Source organism: Rhinatrema bivittatum, chromosome 19 (assembly GCF_901001135.1).
Source record: "Rhinatrema bivittatum chromosome 19, aRhiBiv1.1, whole genome shotgun sequence".
Taxonomy (NCBI): Eukaryota; Metazoa; Chordata; class Amphibia; order Gymnophiona; family Rhinatrematidae; genus Rhinatrema; species Rhinatrema bivittatum.
Genome location: NC_042633.1, coordinates 20,837,155 through 20,857,388, shown reverse-complemented (window position 1 = coordinate 20,857,388; position 20,234 = coordinate 20,837,155). Strand labels below are relative to the sequence as shown.

At 48.8% G+C, this 20,234-nt stretch overlaps 1 protein-coding gene across 3 annotated transcripts; it reads right to left on the bottom strand.

Annotated features, from left to right (window-relative positions):
* Nucleotides 1-281: 281 nt before the first annotated feature.
* Nucleotides 282-18,068, bottom strand: LOC115080248 (sulfotransferase family cytosolic 2B member 1-like). 3 transcript variants are annotated; one of them, XM_029584405.1, is made up of 9 exons: nucleotides 17,931-18,068; nucleotides 17,347-17,440; nucleotides 16,888-16,991; nucleotides 14,095-14,237; nucleotides 13,712-13,923; nucleotides 9,476-9,602; nucleotides 8,867-8,961; nucleotides 1,518-1,698; nucleotides 282-448 (listed from the first exon to the last, which is right to left on the bottom strand). In XM_029584405.1, exons 4-9 carry the CDS (start codon nucleotides 14,228-14,230, stop codon nucleotides 333-335), a joined length of 867 nt encoding a protein of 288 aa, XP_029440265.1. In that variant the 5' UTR covers nucleotides 14,231-14,237; nucleotides 16,888-16,991; nucleotides 17,347-17,440; nucleotides 17,931-18,068; the 3' UTR covers nucleotides 282-332. The 3 variants fall into 3 exon arrangements, with proteins under 3 accessions (XP_029440265.1, XP_029440263.1, XP_029440264.1); XM_029584403.1 differs by lacking the exon at nucleotides 16,888-16,991; XM_029584404.1 differs by lacking the exons at nucleotides 16,888-16,991; nucleotides 17,931-18,068 and adding an exon at nucleotides 17,583-17,677.
* Nucleotides 18,069-20,234: the final 2,166 nt, after the last annotated feature.

Sequence of the window (20,234 nt, the reverse complement as noted above, 5' to 3'; positions counted from 1 at the left end):
CTTGCCTCACAGTTGGGTTTGCAAAGGCAAACTATTAAATCCAAAGTCCTGAAGAAAAAATCCAAATCTCTGACACAGAGCCAAGAATATGGGTTAAATCCTATGCAGGAATACTGTTCCCAGCTCCTGATTGGTTGGGTGGCACCCATCCTGCCAACTTTCACTGTAGGGTATGCTTTATTAGGCTGATCTGCACAGACTTTAACCCTATGAGTGCAGGTTCTTATAGAAACTGCATCATAGGAAATACCCAGAAGAAGCAGTTCACATAGAATTTGTAATTGCAGTGTTTTGAAAAATAATTTTATTTTATTTTTCTGCCCTTTCTGGCTTCACTCCTCATCCCAGCTGAACTTCACATCAAGGCCTTTCATTTTCTGCCAGTACACCCTGTCAAAACGTTCACTCTGCTCCACAGTGAAATGGTTCTTCCAGTCACCGGAGATCCCTGGAAAACACAGAGGAGAGAGGTCAGTGCAGACACAGATGCATATAAAGTGTGAAAACAGCACGAACAGCTGAAGAGAAGATCTCCAACAGAGCCCAGTGCAGACCTCACACTGATACACATAAAGCATTGATACAGCATGGACAGCTGAAGAGCAGATCCTCATCAGAGCCTCATGCAGGTGTCACACTGATACAAAGTGTGAATACAGCACAGACAGTTGAAGAGCAGATCCTCATCAGATCCCCGTGCAGGTGTCACACTGATACAAAGTGTGAATACAGCACAGACAGCTGAAGAGCAGATCTCCATTAGAATCCCATGCAGTCATCACACTGATACACGTAAAGCATGAATACAGCACAGACAGCTGAGGAGCAGGTCTTCTTCACAGCCCCATGCAGGCATCACACTCATACACGTAAAGCGTGAATACAGCACAGACAGCTGAGGAGCAGATCTCCATTAGAATCCCATGCAGGCGTCACAGTGATACACGTAAAGCATGAATACAGCACAGACAGCTGAGGAGCAGTTCTTCATCAGAGCCCCATGCAGGTGTCACACTGATACACATAAAGCATGAATACAGCACAGGCAGCTGAAGAGCTGCTCCTCACCAGAGCCCCATACAGGCGTCACACTGATACAAAGTCTGAATGCAGCACAGACAGTTGAAGAGCAGATCCTCATCAGATCCCCATGCAGGTGTCACACTGATACAAAGTGTGAATACAGCACAGACAGCTGAAGAGCAGATCTCCAATAGAATCCCATGCAGTCATCACACTGATACACATAAAGCATGAATACAGCACAGAGAGCTGAGGAGCAGGTCTTCTTCACAGCCCCATACAGGCGTCACACTGATACACGTAAAGCATGAATACAGCACAGACAGCTGAAGAGCTGCTCCTCACCAGAGCCCCATACAGGCGTCACACTGATACAAAGCGTGAATACAGCACAGGCAGCTGAAGAGCAGATCCTCATCAGATCCCCATACAGGTGTCACACGGATCAGGGTAAAGAGAGGTCATGACTCCAGGTGGGATTCCCCACCCTTTACCTTTCCTCATGAAGGGGCTCTTCTTTTGGTCCATGAGCTCATCTGGCATCAGGCTGAAGTTGGCCATCTTATTGTCCTTCATGATTTTGAAGGTCGCGTTCTCCACCACCGAGTCGATGGCCGCCTCATCCAGCTCCCGCCCCAGGAATTTGCAGATCCTCACCACACTGCCCCGCAGGTCCTGGGGAATGAGAGAGAGAGACCCTAGTGACTCCAACACCCGAAGGGTCAAGCTTATGGACCGAATGGTTCCTACCTGAGAGGTGCTCCTGACCAGCCAATTGTCTAGATAGGGGAAGACATGCACTCCCAGCCTGAGGACGTGGGCCACCACCACCACGGCTGGGCATTTTGTGAAGCCACGTGGGGCTGACACCAGCCCAAACGGCAACACTCTGTACTGGAAGTGTGGTTTCCCCACCACAAATTGGAGATATTTCCAGTGATCTGGGAAGATCTCGACATGGGTGTATGCATCCTTTAGATCGAGGGAGCATAGCCAGTCCCCTTGTTTGGAAACGGGCGATCAAGGTGCTCAGGGAAAACCATCGTGAACTCTTTTTTTTTTTTTTTTAGAAACTTGTTCAAGGTCCTTAGATCTAGGATGGGACAGAGTCCTCCTGTTCTCTTTGGAATCAGGAAATACCTGGATAGCATCCCCACCATCTCTGCCTTGGTGGAACAGGCTTGACCGCCCTGGCCATTAAGAGGGTGGAGAGCTCTGCAAGCAGTACTTCCTGATGCGCTACTGGTCCCCAAAACGGGCACGAAGGGTCATTTGGTGGGACACCCAATAGGTTTCATTGGTACCCCTGATGGATGATAAACAGAACCCACTGGTCCAAGGTTACACTGCACCACCGGTTCGCAAAGTACCACAGCCTGCCCCCAATCAGGAGATCCAGCATCTCAGGTACAGGCAACTGGCTTATGCTCCCTCCGATCCAGTCAAAACCCCATCCCAGGAGGCGCTGGCTGGGGCTTGGAAGCTCTCTGCTGCCCGGGGCGGTCACGGGGGCTCATACGTTGCTGATGGGAGTGAGGGGGGGGGGGGCGGAGGATAGTACCTCCTGTGGCGATAGAAAGACTTCCTCTGCCCCGGCCTCACCGATCTCCTGGATGATGAGGAGGACGGAGGTCCGAGGCCCGCAGCCATGCCATTCTGCGGGCACCAATTCCCACCACAGAGGCCCTCGCTGCCATTTTGAAAATATTGTAGGTGGCCCAGACCTTGTCTTTTCCACACTCCAGCCCCTTCTGCACCAGTGATGGGAGGGAGTCCTGCTGAAGCAGTTGCTTGGCTATCTCCTGCGCCTGCTTCCAGAGGTCCCGCGAGTACTGGCTCATGTAGAGCTGGTAGGAGGAGATGCGGGCAATGAGCATGGCCGCCTGGAATACTTTCCTCCCAAGAGCTTCTATCGCCCTGTGGTCCTTTCCCGGGGCGCCAAGGAATGGTCTGAGAGCACTTGGCCCTCTCGAGGGCAGATTCAATGACCACCAATTGGTGGGGGAGCTGATGCTTATGGAATCTGGTAGCCTTCTGAACGAGGTAGACCTCGTTTGCCTTCCTGTTAACGGGAAGCACTGTGAGGGGGTGTTCCCATGTCCTCAACCGCAGCTCCTTAAGGATATTGTGCACTGGGACTGCCATGGTTTCCTTAGGAGGCTCCACAAACTGGAGGATCTCCAGCATCTTGTGTCTTCCTCCGTCAACAACTGAAACGGAATGGCTTCCACCATTACCTGCACAAAACCTGGGAAGGATAAGTCCTCCAGTGGGGACCTCATTCATTCTTCTGGAGGAGACTGTTCTGAGGGGAGATTCTCCGAGCCCTCAGAGGAGGACTCCATAGTATCATCCCCTCAGAGGTCACAGGGATCCTTATCCTCACTGTAAACAGGAAATGGGGCCCTGGGTGCTTGACCTTCATCCAGAGGCGCAATCACTGGCAAACTCAGAGCAGGCCCTGCAAAGCTGGATGGGGGCAGCAGGTTACGGTGTCTCTGCCAGCCTAGGTGGAGCTTCCTTGGAGGAGGAACCGGGCATGACCACCGCATGAGTCAGGAGAAGCATCGGTGCCCTGCTGGGTATCAGTGGTCTCCCGAGAACCGGCACCAACCGAGCTGGTAACACAGCGATGAGCACACTGAGCCACTGCAGCAGCGGTTCCAGAGCAGACAGAAGCTGTGTTGGTGCCCCAGGACCGATGCCCTGCAGTGTCCGTGCCACCGCCAGTTGGACGCGCCGCTCCAGCTCCTCCTCGAAAGTTGCCAAAGCTGGGAGGAAGGTGGGATGGCCAGATCTTCCTTCGATCCCTGAGGTGGATCGGTGACTGGCACCAGGACTGGTGGAGACTATCACAGACCCTGGCATCGATGGAGGATAGGCGCTCCTCACCGCAGGATCATTTTGGGGGCATTACGGCTTGAGCTGGCGCATCCCCATGCCCAGCACCGTGCACTGAAGGTGACCAGTGCCGATGCTTCCTTGGCTTCCCTCAGTCCCGGTCTTTCCCCGGTGCCGAGGTCGAAGATGAGGAACCCAACTTCCTTGACCTGGAGGAGACCGAGTGTGGCTGGTCTCCGGCGCCCCCATCCACCAGCGGCATCGATGTTGATGGTGCACATCGGTGCGTTTCCAAGGTCCATTGGTGTGGACACCCCTGATGCCAAAGTCAATGGCTCGGACTTGCCCGACCCAAAGAGTTTCTCCATCTTGTCGAGTCGGGCATGATGTCCCTTCAGGGTTATTTGGGCGCACTTGCAACAACCCCGGACGTCATGTAGTGCCCCCAGGCAGAGGACACATATATCATGGGGGTCCATGATAGACATGGCCCTTGGGCACTGGGGGCATCAACAAAAACCGGAAGTGGCCATGACTCTAAGCGAAAAAAGAGGGACGCAAAACGGCAATGATGACAGGCAGGCACCGAGGCACCACCGCCATGGGGAAGGTTGAAACGAAAGAACGCTTACCCAAAAAAGCCGAGACATCTATCTTAAGGAGGTTATGGGAAGGACCGGGAGGGGCCCAGCGTCGATGGAATATGAGAAAAACCCCAAGAAAATCGGGGAAAAGAGTTTTCCACAGTTTTAAAGAAAAAATTGAAGCGCTTACTCACACCGTGATGCGAAAGCTCTACGGAAAAACATCAGAATGAAGAGGAACCCTGTTGGACGTGTGGTGTATGGCATGCTGGAACCAAGCTGCTGGCACTAACTTTCAAAAAGGAGATAGAGCAGCTTTTAAACTAGAACAAGGGGGAAAGCCGACAGTCGCTCAGCAGCGCATGGTTCGGAGCAATGTATCCTTGAAGGATACTAACAAAACAGGAGAGTTAGGGCATCCCAACAGAGAGGTTCCAATAATAAGAAAACGTAGCCCATGTGTCTATATGTAAAAAATCACCGAAGCTAATGATTTCCAAATTATTCCTAACAACTGAAAAGCAGGTTATTAATACAAAAAAAACCACACTTTGAAATGTCTGTATGCCTATGCCAGAAGTCTAAGAAGTAAGATGGGAGAGTTAGAGTGTATAGCAGTAAATGATGAAACTGAAATAATTGGCATCATAGAGACTTGGTGGAAGGAGGATAACCAATGGGACAGTGCTATATCAGGGTACAAATTATATCGCAATGATAGGGAGGATCAACTTGGTGGGGGTGTGGCACTTTATGTCCGGGAGGGTATAGAGTCCAATAGGATAAAGATCATACAAGAGACTAAATGCCCAGTAGAATATATATGGGTAGAAATCCCATGTGTGTTGAGTAAGAGTATAGTGATAGGAGTATACTACCGTCCACCTGGACAAAATGGTCAGACAGATGATGAAATGCTACGAGAAATCAGGGAAGCTAACCAATTTGGCAGTGCAATAATAATGGGAGATTTCAATTACCCCAATATTGACTGGGTAAATATAACATCAGGTCTTGCTAGAGACATAAAGTTCCTGGATGTAATAAATGACTGCTTTATGGAGCAATTGGTTCAGGAACCAACAAGAGAGGGAGCTATTTTAGATTTAATTCTTAGCGGAACGCAGGATTTGGTGAGAGAGGTAATGGTGGTGGGGCCACTTGGCAACACTGATCATAACACGATCAAATTTAAACTAATAACTGGAAGGGGGACAATAAGTAAATCTGCAGCTCTAACACTAAACTTTCAAAAGTGAAACTTTGATAAAATGAGGAAAATAGTTGTAAAAAAACTGAAAGGTGCAGCTGCAAAGGTTAAAAGTGTACAACAGGAATGGACATTGTTTAAAAATACAATCCTAGAGGCACAGTCCATATATATTCCACACATTAAGAAAGGTGGAAGGAAGACAAAACGATTACCGGCATTGTTAAAAGGTGAGGTGAAAGAAGCTATTTTAGCCAAAAAAACATCCTTCAAAAACTGGAAGAAGGATGCATCTGAAGAAAATAGGATAAAACATAAGGATTGTCAAGTTAAGTGTAAAACATTGATAAAACAAGCGAAGAGAGAATTTGAAATGAAGTTGGCCATAGAGGCAAAAACTCATAATAAAAACTTTTAAAAATATATCCGAAGCAAGAAACCTGTGAGGGAGTCGGTTGGACCAATAGATGACCGAGGGGTTAAAGGGGCTCTTAGGGATGATAAGGCCATTGCAGAAAAACTAAATGGATTCTTTGCTTCCGTGTTTACTAATGAGGATGTTGGGGAGATACCAGTTCCGGAGATGGTTTTCAAGGGTGATGAGTCAGACGAACTGAATGAAATCACTGAGAACCTGGAAGATGTAGTAGGCCAGATTGACAAACTAAAGAGTAGCAAATCAATTGGACCGGATGGTATGCATCCTAGGGTACTGAAGGAACTAAAAAATGAAATTTCTGATCTATTAGTTAAAATTTGTAACCTATCATTAAAATCATCCATTGTACCTGAAGACTGGAGGGTGGCCAATGTAACCCCAATATTTAAAACGGTCTCCAGGGGTGATCCGGGTAACTATAGACCAGTGAGCCGGCACGGGAAAAATAGTGGAAACTATTCTAAAGATCAAAATCACAGAACATATAGAAAGACATGGTTTAATGGGACACAGTCAACATGGATTTACCCAAGGGAAGTCTTGCCTAACAAATCTGCTCCATTTTTTTTGAAGGGGTTAATAAACTTGTGGATAAAGGTGAACCGGTAGATGTAGTGTATTTGGATTTTCAGAAGGCGTTTGACAAAGTCCCTCATGAGAGGCTTCTAAGAAAACTAAAAAGTCATGGGATAGGGGGCGATGTCCTTTCGTGGATTACAAACTGGTTAAAAGACAGGAAACAGAGAGTAGGATTAAATGGTCAATTTTCTCAGTGGAAAAGGGTAAACAGCGGAGTGCCTCAGGGATCTGTACTTGGACCGGTGCTTTTCAATATATTTATAAATGATCTGGAAAGGAATACGACGAGTGAGGTTATCAAATTTGCAGACAATAAAAAATTATTCAGAGTAGTCAAATCACAAGCGGATTGTGATACATTACAGGAGGACCTTGCAAGACTGGAAGATTGGGCATCCAAATGGCAGATGAAATTTAATGTGGACAAGTGCAAGGTGTTGCACATAGGGAAAAATAACCCTTGCTGTAGTTACACAATGTTAGATTCCATATTAGGAACTACCACCCAGGAAAAAGATCTAGGCATCATAGTGGATAACACATTGAAATTGTCGGCTCAGTGTGCTGCAGCAGTCAAAAAAGCAAACAGAATGTTAGGAATTATTAGGAAGGGAATGGTTAATAAAACAGAAAATGTCATAATGCCTCTGTATCGCTCCATGGTGAGACCGCACCTTGAATACTGTGTACAATTCTGGTTGCTGCATCTCAAAAAATATATAGTTGCGAAGGAGAAGGTACAGAGAAGGGCGACCAACATGATAAAAGGGATGGAGCAGCTCCCCTATGAGGAAAGGCTGAAGAGGTTAGGGCTGTTCAGCTTGGAGAAGAGATGGCTGAGGGGGGATATGATAGAGGTCTTTAAAATCATGAGAGGTCTTGAACGAGTAGATGTGGCTCGGTTATTTACACTTTCGAATAGTAGAAGGACTAAGGGGCATTCCATGAAGTTAGCAAGTAGCACATTTAAGACTAATCGGAGAAAACTCTTTTTCACTCAACGCACAGTTAAGCTCTGGAATTTGTTGCCAGAGGATGTGGTTAGTGCAGTTAGTGTAGCTGGGTTTAAAAAAGGTTTGGATAAGTTCTTGGAGGAGAAGTCCATTACCTGCTATTAATCAAGTTTACTTAGGGAATAGCCACTGCTATTAATTGCATCAGTAGCGTGGGATCTTCTTAGTGTTTGGGTAATTGCCAGGTTCTTATGGCCCGGTTTTGGCCTCTGTTGGAAACAGGATGCTGGGCTTGATGGACCCTTGGTCTGACTCAGCATGGCAATTTCTTAAGTTCTTATGTTCTTAAGGGTTTTGTTTCGCGGGGGAATAAAGTGCGTACAAGCTCGCTTACAGACCCGCGTTTTTTCCGCGCGAGTGCAGGCTAATGGCATGCAAAGGAGGCGCTTATTTATTCATGGGAAATGCAAGAAGCCGCGCTGGAAAGGGAGATCGGATTAGTGTGGGTTTCTTAATGTGGGTTTTTAGCGCCTGGGTCAGGGCAGGAGGTGAGTGAAAGCGCCGGTGTAGAGACTGGTTTTTTTGATGCTTTTGTGGGTCAGCCAAGCAGCGGACGGAATGGGTAGAGAGAAGGCAGCTTCTCAATGAGGCAGAATTGCCGATCTGCATTTCACACTCTCGCCGGCGGTCGGAGTCCGATCATGAAGGGGTTAGATATTGCTCTACCCACCCCCGCATCCACTTCCTGACCACTAATTTATTCATTTTTTTAGAAAAAGAAAGGCTTTTGTCCTGAGAATCAATCGCAGGTACTCACACAACAGTGGATGTCCGCACGGGTTTCTGAGCAGATATCTGTGCATCGTAATACACAGGGCCATTGGCCCGCGTTACTGCGCGCATTATGGCGTGTATGTTTGGTGTGCGCGGATTTTATGCGTGCATCTAATTAGCATACGCGGCCGTTATTACATCCCTTGCTTCCACTGGTTTTTGCCATGAGCGGCAAAAAGATCTGCGCAGAAAAATCAGTGCAGATTTCAGCACGGGTCTTATTACATCGGCCCCAATGTATGGACGTCTGCGGTATATACGTTTTAATAAATAAATAAGTATAACTAAAATCCCTACACCAGTCACCTTTTTAATCATTGGGTATGTAGCACATGCAAAATTGCCCTGCCAATAAAATTATCTGAATGTGAGGCTCAGGAGTCCTCTCAGCCTTGTGTGGTACCTTCAGCAGGTCCTCATAGGTCACGAGGAGGAAACGGCTCTGATCCTTCATCGATGTCCATCCCCGGATGTGGTCGAACCAGGAGCCGTAAATCACTGCAGGAGATTGGGCAGGGGGAGAGCAGTCAGTAGCAGAATATTAGGGAGGGACAAGAGCCCAGCTGAGATTCTTCCTCCCTGGTTCTCTACCACTCTTGTTAAACGAGTAGACAAATTTCCATACTCAACAGCACCCAATTTCAGTTCTCCGCCATGTCTCTCACTGGACCCCTCGAACCTACCGCTATGACTGCTTCGCTCTCCATATCTGTCCTGATCATGTCCAAACCATGCTACCTCCCCACAGTTTGCACCACTTCTGCCAGCAAGCCATCCTATGCCTCATCGTTGTCCTCTGGTTCCCATAAGACCATTCACTGCCGTCCCCCACACCACAGCCCATTCTCCCTTTATCCCATGCAGCTTTCAGATGAAGGGATGTTAGTGAGAGCTGGAGTGGCAGGAGTAAGGGAAAAGACCAGGCATGATGAGTCCCTGATGAGAGATGGAAGGATAAAGAGCAAGGAGTATAATTAGATAGAGAACAGGACTGATTTTCCCACTTACTCACCATCCCCAGTGAGAAAGTCCTGCAGGAGCTGCTCAAAACTCTCTGGTTTCTTACAATAGACAGTCATTGTGGAGAAGTGGTAGTATGAGGTCAGCACATCCTTGGGGTGTCGGACCGTGTAAATCACCTGGAAGAGGTTAACAAGACTCAGGTTATTACCCCAGCAGTGAGTCTGGTTTCTCCCATTCCCTCACAACTGATCCAGGCAGAGACAGGATCAGGTTGTGAGGGTGACCAAGCAAATCACCTAGGCTGGAGCAGAAAAGCACACGGACTCCAGCCTTTTCTTCCTGCAATTCCGCTTTATTATAGATTCAACACAAACATTAGTAGACTGCCTGCCTTCTTAGCAGTGTACTTCCCAATCCCTTCGGGTTAGGTCTGAATAGTTTTACAGGAGACGCCTTCTCCTGGAGACGCAGGGGCCTCCTGATCCCAGCTAAGCTTATATTCTTATCCTGCCCCAGCTGGTCCTGCCCTCAGGACTCTCCCTGTCCAGCAGGGTCCTGCCCACAGAGCTCTCTCCCTCTGTGGGATTTAAGGTGGACCAGGCTACATGCCTGGTCCTGCACATGCAAAAAAGGGAGAAAACAGGGTCTCTTCATCACAGAGGTGCTAGAGGAGGCAAATGTCTTCTCTCCTGCAGAAAATAGACAGGGCTGAAGAGTTAAGCAGCAAGAGGACTTAGAGGGGAAGGTCAAGAGTTGCTTATTCATGTTGTATGTTTTATTCTATTTTGTATTGGTATTGTATTTTATTTATTTTAAAATTGTATGTATGTAAAATCTGTAAACCGCCTAGATTTACAGATTTACAGAGCAAATAAATAAATAAACCTGACCTCTTCCCTGGGTGGAATGTATTTATCTGAAGAACTTTTATTTCACTGATCTACAGATCTCAGCGGATAACAACGTATACACATACATACATAAAACAAAAAAAGCAGACAATACAAAAAAACAAAAAAAAAAACCCCAAAAATCAAATAATTTGAATTAACTATCATAGCAAAGATCTAAGAAAACAGGCAAAAACACGAGCCACATAACTATAACTACTGGCTGGGTGCAAGGTCCATAGTTACACAAGCCACAGCTTCAGTATGAGCATCAAAGCCGAGAATGCAAAGGTAAAAAGATGTTTTCTGAATGGTAGAAGATCATTTTCAGCCTTCCTCTCCTCGGGTAGATTATTCCTTTACAGGGCCAGCTGCACTTAAAATCCGCTCCCTAGACTCTCTCGGAGGCCCAGGCTCCTAATTGTGGGGATGAGCCGCAGCTCTTACACCCTGCTTCGTTGCACTCCGCCATACGCGGCACTAATAATGAAAACCGACTCTGGAGGAAAAACGGTGGCTTCCGACTTCTTTACTGATAGTCAATTAGATGGACCGACCGCTATTTACACTTTGCTTCATTTTCTTTGTTCCCACTCAATAAATAATAAGACAGAAGAAAGAGAAGAATAAACTTGCCACTCCACGTCTTCCCCACAAGTCTCCATTTCTTAACTGGACGCGCTCTCTTTACACTGAATTCCGTTTTTTATCCCCATTTAGATTGAATATAGTCCAATCCGTCTTCAAATACCAAATACCAGTGGTTAGAAGATACTGGTTATAGTCCCAATATTTTCTCAGAACTTATTTATTTATTATTTATTTGTGCAATTCTTAGATAGCGTTACACAGAACACAAGATTCTATCTTTACGGTTTACATAGTAAAAATCATTATACAACGGTTAGAAACAGAATAAATACAATAAAATTCAATAAAAATAAAAAATAAAATAACTAAAATCTACTCATTAAAAATAAAATAAATATAGTTAAGAAAATAGAACTAAGAATCCCTTAGCTCCAGATTTCATCTTTGTCTGACATCTCTTCTTTAATTCTCTTTCCTCTTATAGTCAGCGCCTGGTGGGCACTTCTCCTATCCTTTACTGCTTTCCCCAACAGCCACAAAATTCCTGTTACCGGCACTTCATCCTCCTTCTGGTAGTGCACTTCACTGGCTTCCCTTTCTTTAGATGGAATTTGCAACCCTGGGGGTTTACCGATTCCTGGGTATCGAGGGCCATCAGCTCCAAGTGGAACGAAAACATTATCTGAACCCGAAAAAAAATCAACTACAAGTAGGACGGGTGGAATAAAACGTCTTGGCCTCCAAACACAGGAGAGAGTTTAAAAGGACACTTAATGCAAAAACATTCTTCCTCTGCAGCGGGTCACCAGACAGCTGTAATCTCTGCAGGAGCTATAACAGACTGCCAGAATCTTCCCACACGTAGCACCACCCCAATCCGCTGGGAAGGCTTTCCCAGGGAACGTTCAAAATTTGGCTTGAAAGAGCCCAAAAGCAATCACAAAGGCAGGCAGCCGAGGCAACTGGAGAGCGGACTCCAGAAAGGGGAGCCTTCCTACTCCTTTCTCTTAAATTAGGAGGGAAAAAAAATCATAGAACAAGAGACAAAGAGCTTCTGCGCCAAGCAAATGCAAACTAAAATCCCACCAGGTGCATTGGGATGATAAACCGCTCCCACATGGGGGAGCAACAACCCCATTTCTACACAGAACCTTCCCAGTCAGTTGGTGCTCCTCTTTTCATCAAGGAAACCAAAGGTTCCTATGTTATGGTTGAGCGATGTTTGGGTGGATCCTTGGGTACTGTGGCAGATGACCATGCCACGGGGAGGAGCTCTGTGAGGAGCCACAGTACTAGGCTAGACTCAGAACGCACAAACACAGTTAGTTCTTTATTATACAGCTTGAAGAGTACCACCAGAGGTGGCAGTAGTGAGACAGTCTGGTAGTTGCAGTCTCAGGGACCTCGGCAGAGGGAGCCCTTCTCACCCCGTTGGTTTTTGGAGGTTCTGAAGCAGGTTTCCCAGCAAGGAAATACTGTGGATGAGATAGACTGAGAGAGAGGACTCACTAGGTGTTTGTTGTAGATATGCGATTCCACCAGATTGTAGAAGGAAGTGCAGGCATCAAGGCAGGGAGAGCAGGCCCTTGAGGAGCGAGTACCTGTTCCCTGTAAGGCACCTGAAATAAAGCAGAGGGCCCCCGAGGAGGGGGTACCCAGGTTAGCAATTACCCCAAAGAGTAGAGAGAAAGCTTCCAGTGGCAGCACGGAAGTGGCAGAGTAGCGTAGACAGGAATGGATTCGAGTCCTTGCTAACTCAACGAGCTAGCAAATTAGAATAAGTTATGTACCCGGATGGCGTGATGTCAGCAAGGGGGAACGCCCCCGAGGTTCGCGCCAAGGTTGGAATAAAGACGTGGGTGGTGCGCGTGCACGCGCACCCTCGTACATACCTGGGAGGAGCATGGCGGGAGGCTGCACCATAGCCGTTCCAGGGACGCCGGAGAGGTCGGCTTGTAGACGTGGTGGTAGCCATCTTTCCTAGGCGTGTTCCCCAGCTGCCAGTGAGGGCCTGATAAAGTCGCCTACTAGACCGTGTCAACCACACTGCAGCACAAGGGTCCACTATCCTTATAAACAATTATGTGACAGTGCGAAAATTGGAGGAGCAGAGGAAAGGCTCCAATGAGCGGAGAAGATGGAGCTTGACCCAGAAGGACTGAACCAGTGAACTGCTATGTGGATGCAACAATAAGGATGAATCAACCAGGACTCCACAAGTCATGGGCTTGACATCTAACAAGGATGGAGTGTCCATCAAACAGAAAACTTGAAGGAGCATCAGAAGCTCAGTTTTCCAGCTTGAACAACCTTTAATCAGTGGCAAACAAGAAGATAACTTTATGAAAGCAAGTTCACATATAGAGGAAACTGGAGGGAATTTAAAAAACAAGCAAGAACTGAACAATTAGGAGCCAAATAAATACTGAAGAGAGTCACTGAAAGTGAAGAACCTTGCCCAACACCTGTTGGCGAAGGGTATAAATTAGATGAAGTGTCACCAGTCCTAACCCCATAAGAGCAGTGCGACAGATAAGAAGAAAACCAAGAATAGACAGTAGAAGAAATACCTAAGGTCCCCAAATGACATGTCATAGTTGAGGGTGTTGAAGGCTGAGGATGTGTCAAGTAACATCAAAAGGAACTTGGTGCCAGAATCGAAACCTTGGCAGAGAACATCAAAACTAGGCAACAGCAATGATTCCATATTGTGAAATGAGCAAAATCCAAGCTGAGAGCTATCAAGTAAATCATTGTCATCATTGTACTCTTGTAGCCTGCTTCCTCCCTTCCAACCCCCTCACCTTGGCCTTGGAACTGGAGAAGGATTTGGGGAACAAGTGGAAAGGCAAGTGGGAAGAGATAAGACGGGGGCGCTCAGAGACTGTTTGCAGCTTCTCTGGCATGTTCAATATCTCCATCCAGGGTACCCGTTCCCAGTTCGGGACTGTCCTGCTCCAGTGAGGGTTACCGCCAGAAATGATCAGGCTCAAGATCTCGATCATCCAGGATGTACCTTCAAAGGCAAGACACACACACTTGTCACATTTTTCTTCCAATCCCACCACTGCCACCAACTCTCTGTGCAGCTTTAAGCACGACATCTCTGAGCTGGGGCTAAGGACTTTGTAGCCGAGTTGCTTACAGTATCTTACACCCACCTCACCTCTCACCAGCACAATCTTACCTGATTTAGGATATACAACATTGAAAATGTCATCATCCAGCACCTGGAACTCATTTTCCACGAAGGTGAGCGTCTCCACCGAGGTTGAGAAGGGGCTGAAGCACATCCCCTTGTAATGGCTGTACTCACTGGTCATTATGTATCTACAAGAAGCCGAGGAAGAGAGGTTATAGGGGTTCCTCTGCACAGACCCTGCTGATTCCTGGGGGGGGGGGGAGATATGTTATAGGGTTCTGCTGCCTCATGGGGAGGGAGGTGAAATGGCCACTGTATGCTCATCTATGGTTGTCGTTGCCCCTCCTGTTTGTTTGGTAGCCCTGAGGAATCTATTTCACTGGTAGAAGTGTCTCCACTATGCACGAGCACAGGGCAACCTTCTGTAAGCAAATCCCGGGTCTCAATTTTCCTTCTTTCACTGAGGCCAATGTTTGCGGGCGCACTGTTTGAGCAATAACTAGATCGGAAATTTCTTTGGCTCCGTTGTGGGATCCAACGTTTGAAGGTTAGTGGGAAGTGCGGAACTCAATACAAATTGCAGCCCCTCCCCAGCAAAAAAAAAAAGAAGACGCTAAAACAACATGTTCGGTCATGAGTGAGACTGTCCAGCCTGTATTTAAATGGCTAGAGAAGAGCGGGTAAGGCAGACACGGTGGAGAGTCATGTGGCCTAAGCAGTCTTTGGTTCCACTCGAATTTTGTTATTACACCTGTGAGGGAAGAATGGTGCTCGGAAAGCTCTTGTTTCTTTGATATTGGGCCACTCAGGCTACTCTGGGCCTTCTGTACTTTAAAGTGCCTGAGGAGGAGCTGGGTATCCCTCCCACTGACAGCGATGTGGGAGGCTTGTATGTTAAGCTACGTGTTTAGCCACAAATGTTATCAGCCTCCATCAGGGTGGCCAGAGGTACAGGCACACAGTGGTTGTGGTTGACGTTTTCCCGGGGCTCTGGGGACTGTGGCCACCACCAGCAGCAGAAACTGTACAGGAGCCAGAGCCCGGCACTATAAGGGGAAACGTAAGAAGATAAGAACTTGCCATTTTGGTTATTTAGTCTTTCAGATAACAGAAGGACTAGGGGGCATTCCATGAAGTTAGCAAGTAGCACATTTAAAACAAATCGGAGAAAATTCTTTTTCACTCAATGCTCCAATTAAGCTCTGGAATTTATTGCAAGAAGATGTGATTAAGGCAGTTAATGTTGCTGGGTTTAAGAAAGGTTTCAATAAATTGCTGGGGGAAAAGTCCATAAACTTCTATTAGTCAAGTTGACTTAGGGATTGGCCACTGCTTATTACCAGCATCAGTACCATGAATTGGCCACTGTTGGAAAGAGGATGCTGGGTTTGATGGACCCGCGGTCCAGCAGCGGATTCCCGATGAAGACCGGCCCGGGGATTCACCGGCCAGGCCGGCCCAGGAGATACCACGTGGTCTGCCGAGTGCGGCTCTGTCACGGCTGCGCTCGGCAGACCACGTGACTAGTGCGACCGGCCCACCGGGGGATGCCCAATCCCCCGATAGGCCAATCTGCCCCTGCCTTGGTCTGACCCAGTATGGCAACTTCTTATGTTCTTACCGGGTCAGACTGAGGGCCCATCAAGCCCAGCATCCTGTTTCCAAACAGTGGCCAATCCAGGTCAAGATTCCAAACAGCAAATAAATCCCATGCCTCTATCTCGCAGTGGCTATTCCCTAAGTCAACTTTGTTAATAAGCTTAAGGTATTGTTCTTGCTCTGACTAGCAAAGGGGAGGACCCCTGTTCACTCTCTGCTTGAAGTTCAAGCCTTCCAAGTGTATCTTGCTGTGCAAAGTAGTAGACTTCTTAGGTCATGTGGTTTCATAGGACGGCGTGTCCGTAGACCCTGGCAAAACCTCTGCTGTGAAAAAGACTGGCAAGTGACAGAGACAAGGCAGTTCCTGGGCTTTGCCAGCTATTATTGCCGTTTCGTGTCTGGGTTTGCAAGAATAGCTGCCCCCGCTGCAGGCCGTCGCAGGGAGGCCCAAGAAACAGAGGGCTAGAGCCGGTCAGCTGGAGTGCAGTGTGTCAAGCCGCCTTTGATACCTTGAAAACCAAGCTCTGTGCTGCTCCAGTATTGGCATCCCCCCCATCTTTGAGTTGCCCTGCATATTAACAACTGATGCAAGCTTTCATGGGTCTGGGGCAGTTCTCAGTACGGTGCATTTAAGCTGGAGCTTTTGGCACTGAAATGGGCAGCAACCGAAATGTGCTGCGGCTCTGCTGGCTGAGCTAGCCAGCGTTGTTTCACGGTCTGCACGTTGGCATTTTCTAAGTGCCACAAGGGGCTTATGATCAGTGCTTACAGTACATTTCTTGGTAGATCATAACAGAGGAAGCTCGAGGATGGCCCCATATTGCCAAATGAGAAGTTTGTGAGCACAGTACATGCAATAAGACGTAGGGCAAAGGCGAAGAGTATGGCGTACTCTCCTGAATTTCTAAAGGAGGCTCAGTGAGATGACGAGAAACGGAATATTAGCATCACAGCATTAGAGAAAGAGCGCAAGCCAGAAACTTCTACCTACCTGCCAGAAATTGTGGGAACAGAGAGACCGACTGTTTCTTAAGAGAGGGCTGTTCAACTGAAAAATAAGTGGATACCCGCCCCCATGACTCCTCCAATGTGTTTCAGGGGAGAGGTTTACAAGAGTTTATGGACTTCTCCTCCAAAACCTGTCCAAACCTTTTTAAAACCCAGCTGTGCTAAGAGAGGTTTGTTTGCTTCCTAGTGAGCTAAATCTCCTTTGATTGCTTTAAAGGGGAATGAGTAAACCTTTTTGGCCCGCTAAGCGGTGTTCCCCGGGCAGCCAGCAGCAACCACCGCCGCAGCCGCCATCCGATCCCGGCATTCCTGCCAACCGAGCAGGGTGAAAGTACCTGCAAACAAAAAACACTTTGAACCAGGAGCATGGAGAGAGGATCAATGGGGGATCCCAGGCCTCCTTCCCAATCCTCTCCCTTCCCCCCCCCCCCCCCCTCGTCACCTGCAGTGATATGAAAGGCTCCCTTCCCCAGAGAGCTAACCCAATGGCAGTGGGTGCCCTTTGATCTCTTCTAGCTCCCTCTGCCCAGCTGTTTGCAGACACTTATGCCGTCCACAATAAGATCCATGACCCCCCCCCCCTCTCCCCAGACGGATCACCATTCTCCGGAAACTCTTCCCCTCCCCTCCATCATCCTAGCCCTGAGACCCCCTTTCTTGTCCCGGTTCTGAGCCCGCAGCGCCTCTTACCTTGTTACAGCAAGAGAAGACAAGGTCGGGGAGAGCAGCCAGCTATCGAAAGCTTCCTGTAAAAGGGCATTGTGGGATGGATTTCCAAACCTCACTGGGGGGGAAAAAACAAAGCATTTAAAGAATTTGTTTTCAACCATTGAGAGCAGGAGATATTGGATATTCTGTTTGCTGTTGCAGGTGTTTGATTTCATTTTCACTAAAGTGCAGTAAAACGAAATCCTCGTTTTACACACATTCATGTTTCCAGCCGTAGGATATCTAAAGAGCCGTGGAGGGGAGCCGACCTCTCTCAGACAGACCAGCAATGACATCCAAGTATCCCCGCCCCGATGAGCTGTTGATTCCAGAAGACAGGATCTGCCAGCCTCAGAGGAGGTGTGTGAGGCGAGGGGCGGGGGAACTGGGATCAGACACTTACAGGATCTAAGGCACCCCCCCCGCCCCCCAACTCTCAAACCTCTCCCTTCCTCCCGTGAAGTCCACTTCCCACCTCTGCCCAGGAGACAACAGACCCTTGGCGGCACCCCCACCACACACACAAACTCCCTTACATGCACCCCCAACGGCAAATCGGTTCTTACCTGCTAATTTTCCTTCCTGGAATACCCCAGATCAGTCCAGACGAGTGGGGTTTTGCCTCCCCACCAGCAGACGGAGGCAGAGAAGAAAAACTTTTCAGGCACTGCTACTGAACAGAGAGTGCAGCCTAAAGCCCTTTAGTATAGACCTGGACCCAAGCCAAGATGAACCCCCGCCAACTTTCCCTGTCATCTTTCCAAGGCGAGCAGGGCAAGCAAAGGTTGGAACTCCTGAACCGGAGCCCTCATCTCCACCAAAGGAACCAGAAAACTTTGTAAAAAAAACTCTTCTGCCCCGTTTACAACTGCAACAGCCCAGGTCTTTCGAAATGAAAATGGGGACGGGCCTCTGGACTGATCTGTGGTATTCCAGGAACGAAAATTAGCAGGTAAGAACCAACTTTCCTTTCCTGTTCATATCCCCAGATCAGTCGAGACAAGTGGGATGTACCCAAGCCCCTCTACACTGGGCGGGGACCCGAAAGACCCGCACGCCGCACAGTTACAACAAAAGAAGCCTCTTCCGGGGTTCAATCATCCAAGCAGTAATAATTGGCAAAAGTATGAAGCGAAGACCACGTTGCAGCGTGACCAAAGTTTCCCGAGGAGATAGTTGCTGACACTCCGCCCAGAAAGCCGCTTGCGCCCTGGTACAGCGCGCACGCAATCCAATTGGAAATGTCCTACCTTTACAGGTCTAGGCCGAGCAGATAAGCCTCTTTGACCTAGCGCAGCACCGAAGACTCGGAGGCCCTTGCACCCTTCTTTGCCCAACCAAACAAGACAAAAAGATGATCCAATCGCCGAAAACTGTTAGCGCTCTTAAGATATCGCAGTAGAGGCCAGCGAACATCTGATAAGTGCAATTCCCTGGCGTGTGGCGTCTTCCGCCGACAAATGTCGAAAGGCGGGAAGATCCGCTGTTACGTTGGCCGGCCGCAAACCTCCGCGGCCGGCCTCCTCCACTGCCCGCCGCTGCGGGACTCACCTCGTGCTGGATCCTGCTCCCCGACGACTCCAGCCCTTGACCTCACGGCAGGCAGCCGCCGCCGCTCCTCCCAATGCCGCCGACACCGTCACCCTTGCTGGTCCTCCTAGATGTCTGCGTGTGCCCTGCCCCAATTTAAAGGGCCAGCAGCAGGGGAATGCTCCCAGCATCCCTGCTTGCTGAACTTGGGCTGGAGCCTATTTAAGCCCAGCTGTGCTGCTCCCTCTTCGCCTCAGCAACAGGACCTGCTCAGTCTTGAGAGTGAGTTGCTCTGTGTTCCTCGGTTCCTGGTCCTGCTTCTCTTGGTCCCACGTTCCTGTTCCCGTGATCCTGTTCCCGCTCCTGCTCCCATTCCAGCTCCTCGTCCCCTTGGCTTGCGTTTCTGGTTCTTGACTCGGTACGTCCCTGGATTCTACTTCGCCTGCCACCTGCCCTGATCTCCTGCCTGCTCCTGGATTCCGTTGCCTGCTGCCTGTCCCGACCTCTGGTACATCCGACTATGCTTCTGCCATCCACCTTCGAGGGATTGCCTTCATCCGGAGACCCGCACCTAAGTTCTGCCAGCCCCGGTACCCAAGGGCTCAACCTGTGGGGAACGAGGGTTGGTATAGGTGAAGGTCCAGTTTGGTCTCCACTTCGCCTGCATCCGCCTCTTGATGATGAGGACCTATAGGGGGCTCCCTCCTATAGGTGGCACCAACTTCGTCTCGGCTCAAGGGTCCACTTCTCCAACATCTAAGAACATACGAACATAAGAACATAAGAAATTGCCATGCTGGGTCAGACCAAGGGTCCATCAAGCCCAGCATCCTGTTGCGTCCGTCGGTCTCAGACGGCTTCGACCCTTGTGCCCCACCTTTTTCTCTGCTCTCCCCACTAGCCTTGGGAAGATGGCCACCACCGCGTCTACAAGCCGCTCTCTCCGGTGTCCCCGGAACGGATATTGCGTTGCCTTTCGCCATGTTCCTCCCAAGGGCCTCCTAGGATGCGCGCGCCCGTGCTACCCACGTCTTTATTCTAGCTATGGCGCGAACCTTGGGGGCGTCCCCCTCGAGTGACATCACAACATCCGCGTATTTAGCCTTCGCTTGTTTGCTAGCTCGTTGAGTTAGCAAGGATTGGATTTGTCCGGTCTACGCTGCTCTGCCGCTTCCGTGCTGCCACTGGAAGCTCTCTCTGCCCTTCGTGGTAACTGCTAACCTGGGTACCCGCTCCTTGGGGGCCCTTCCTTTTCTTTCAGGTGCCTTACTGGGATCAGATACTTGCTCCTCAAGGGCCTACTCTCCCTGCCTTGGTGCCTGGAACCATTTCTGTCTGGT

Coding starts and splice junctions, on each gene's coding strand:
- LOC115080248 (XM_029584405.1), bottom strand. CDS start 14,230: ATGACCAGTGAGTACAGCCATTACAAGGGGATGTGCTTCAGCCCCTTC. Junction 8,962..9,475: donor GGACTTTCTCACTGGGGATG/GTGAGTAAGTGG, acceptor AATCTCCTGCAG/TGATTTACGGCTCCTGGTTC. Junction 1,699..8,866: donor CCTATGAGGACCTGCTGAAG/GTACCACACAAG, acceptor CTCATTCCCCAG/GACCTGCGGGGCAGTGTGGT.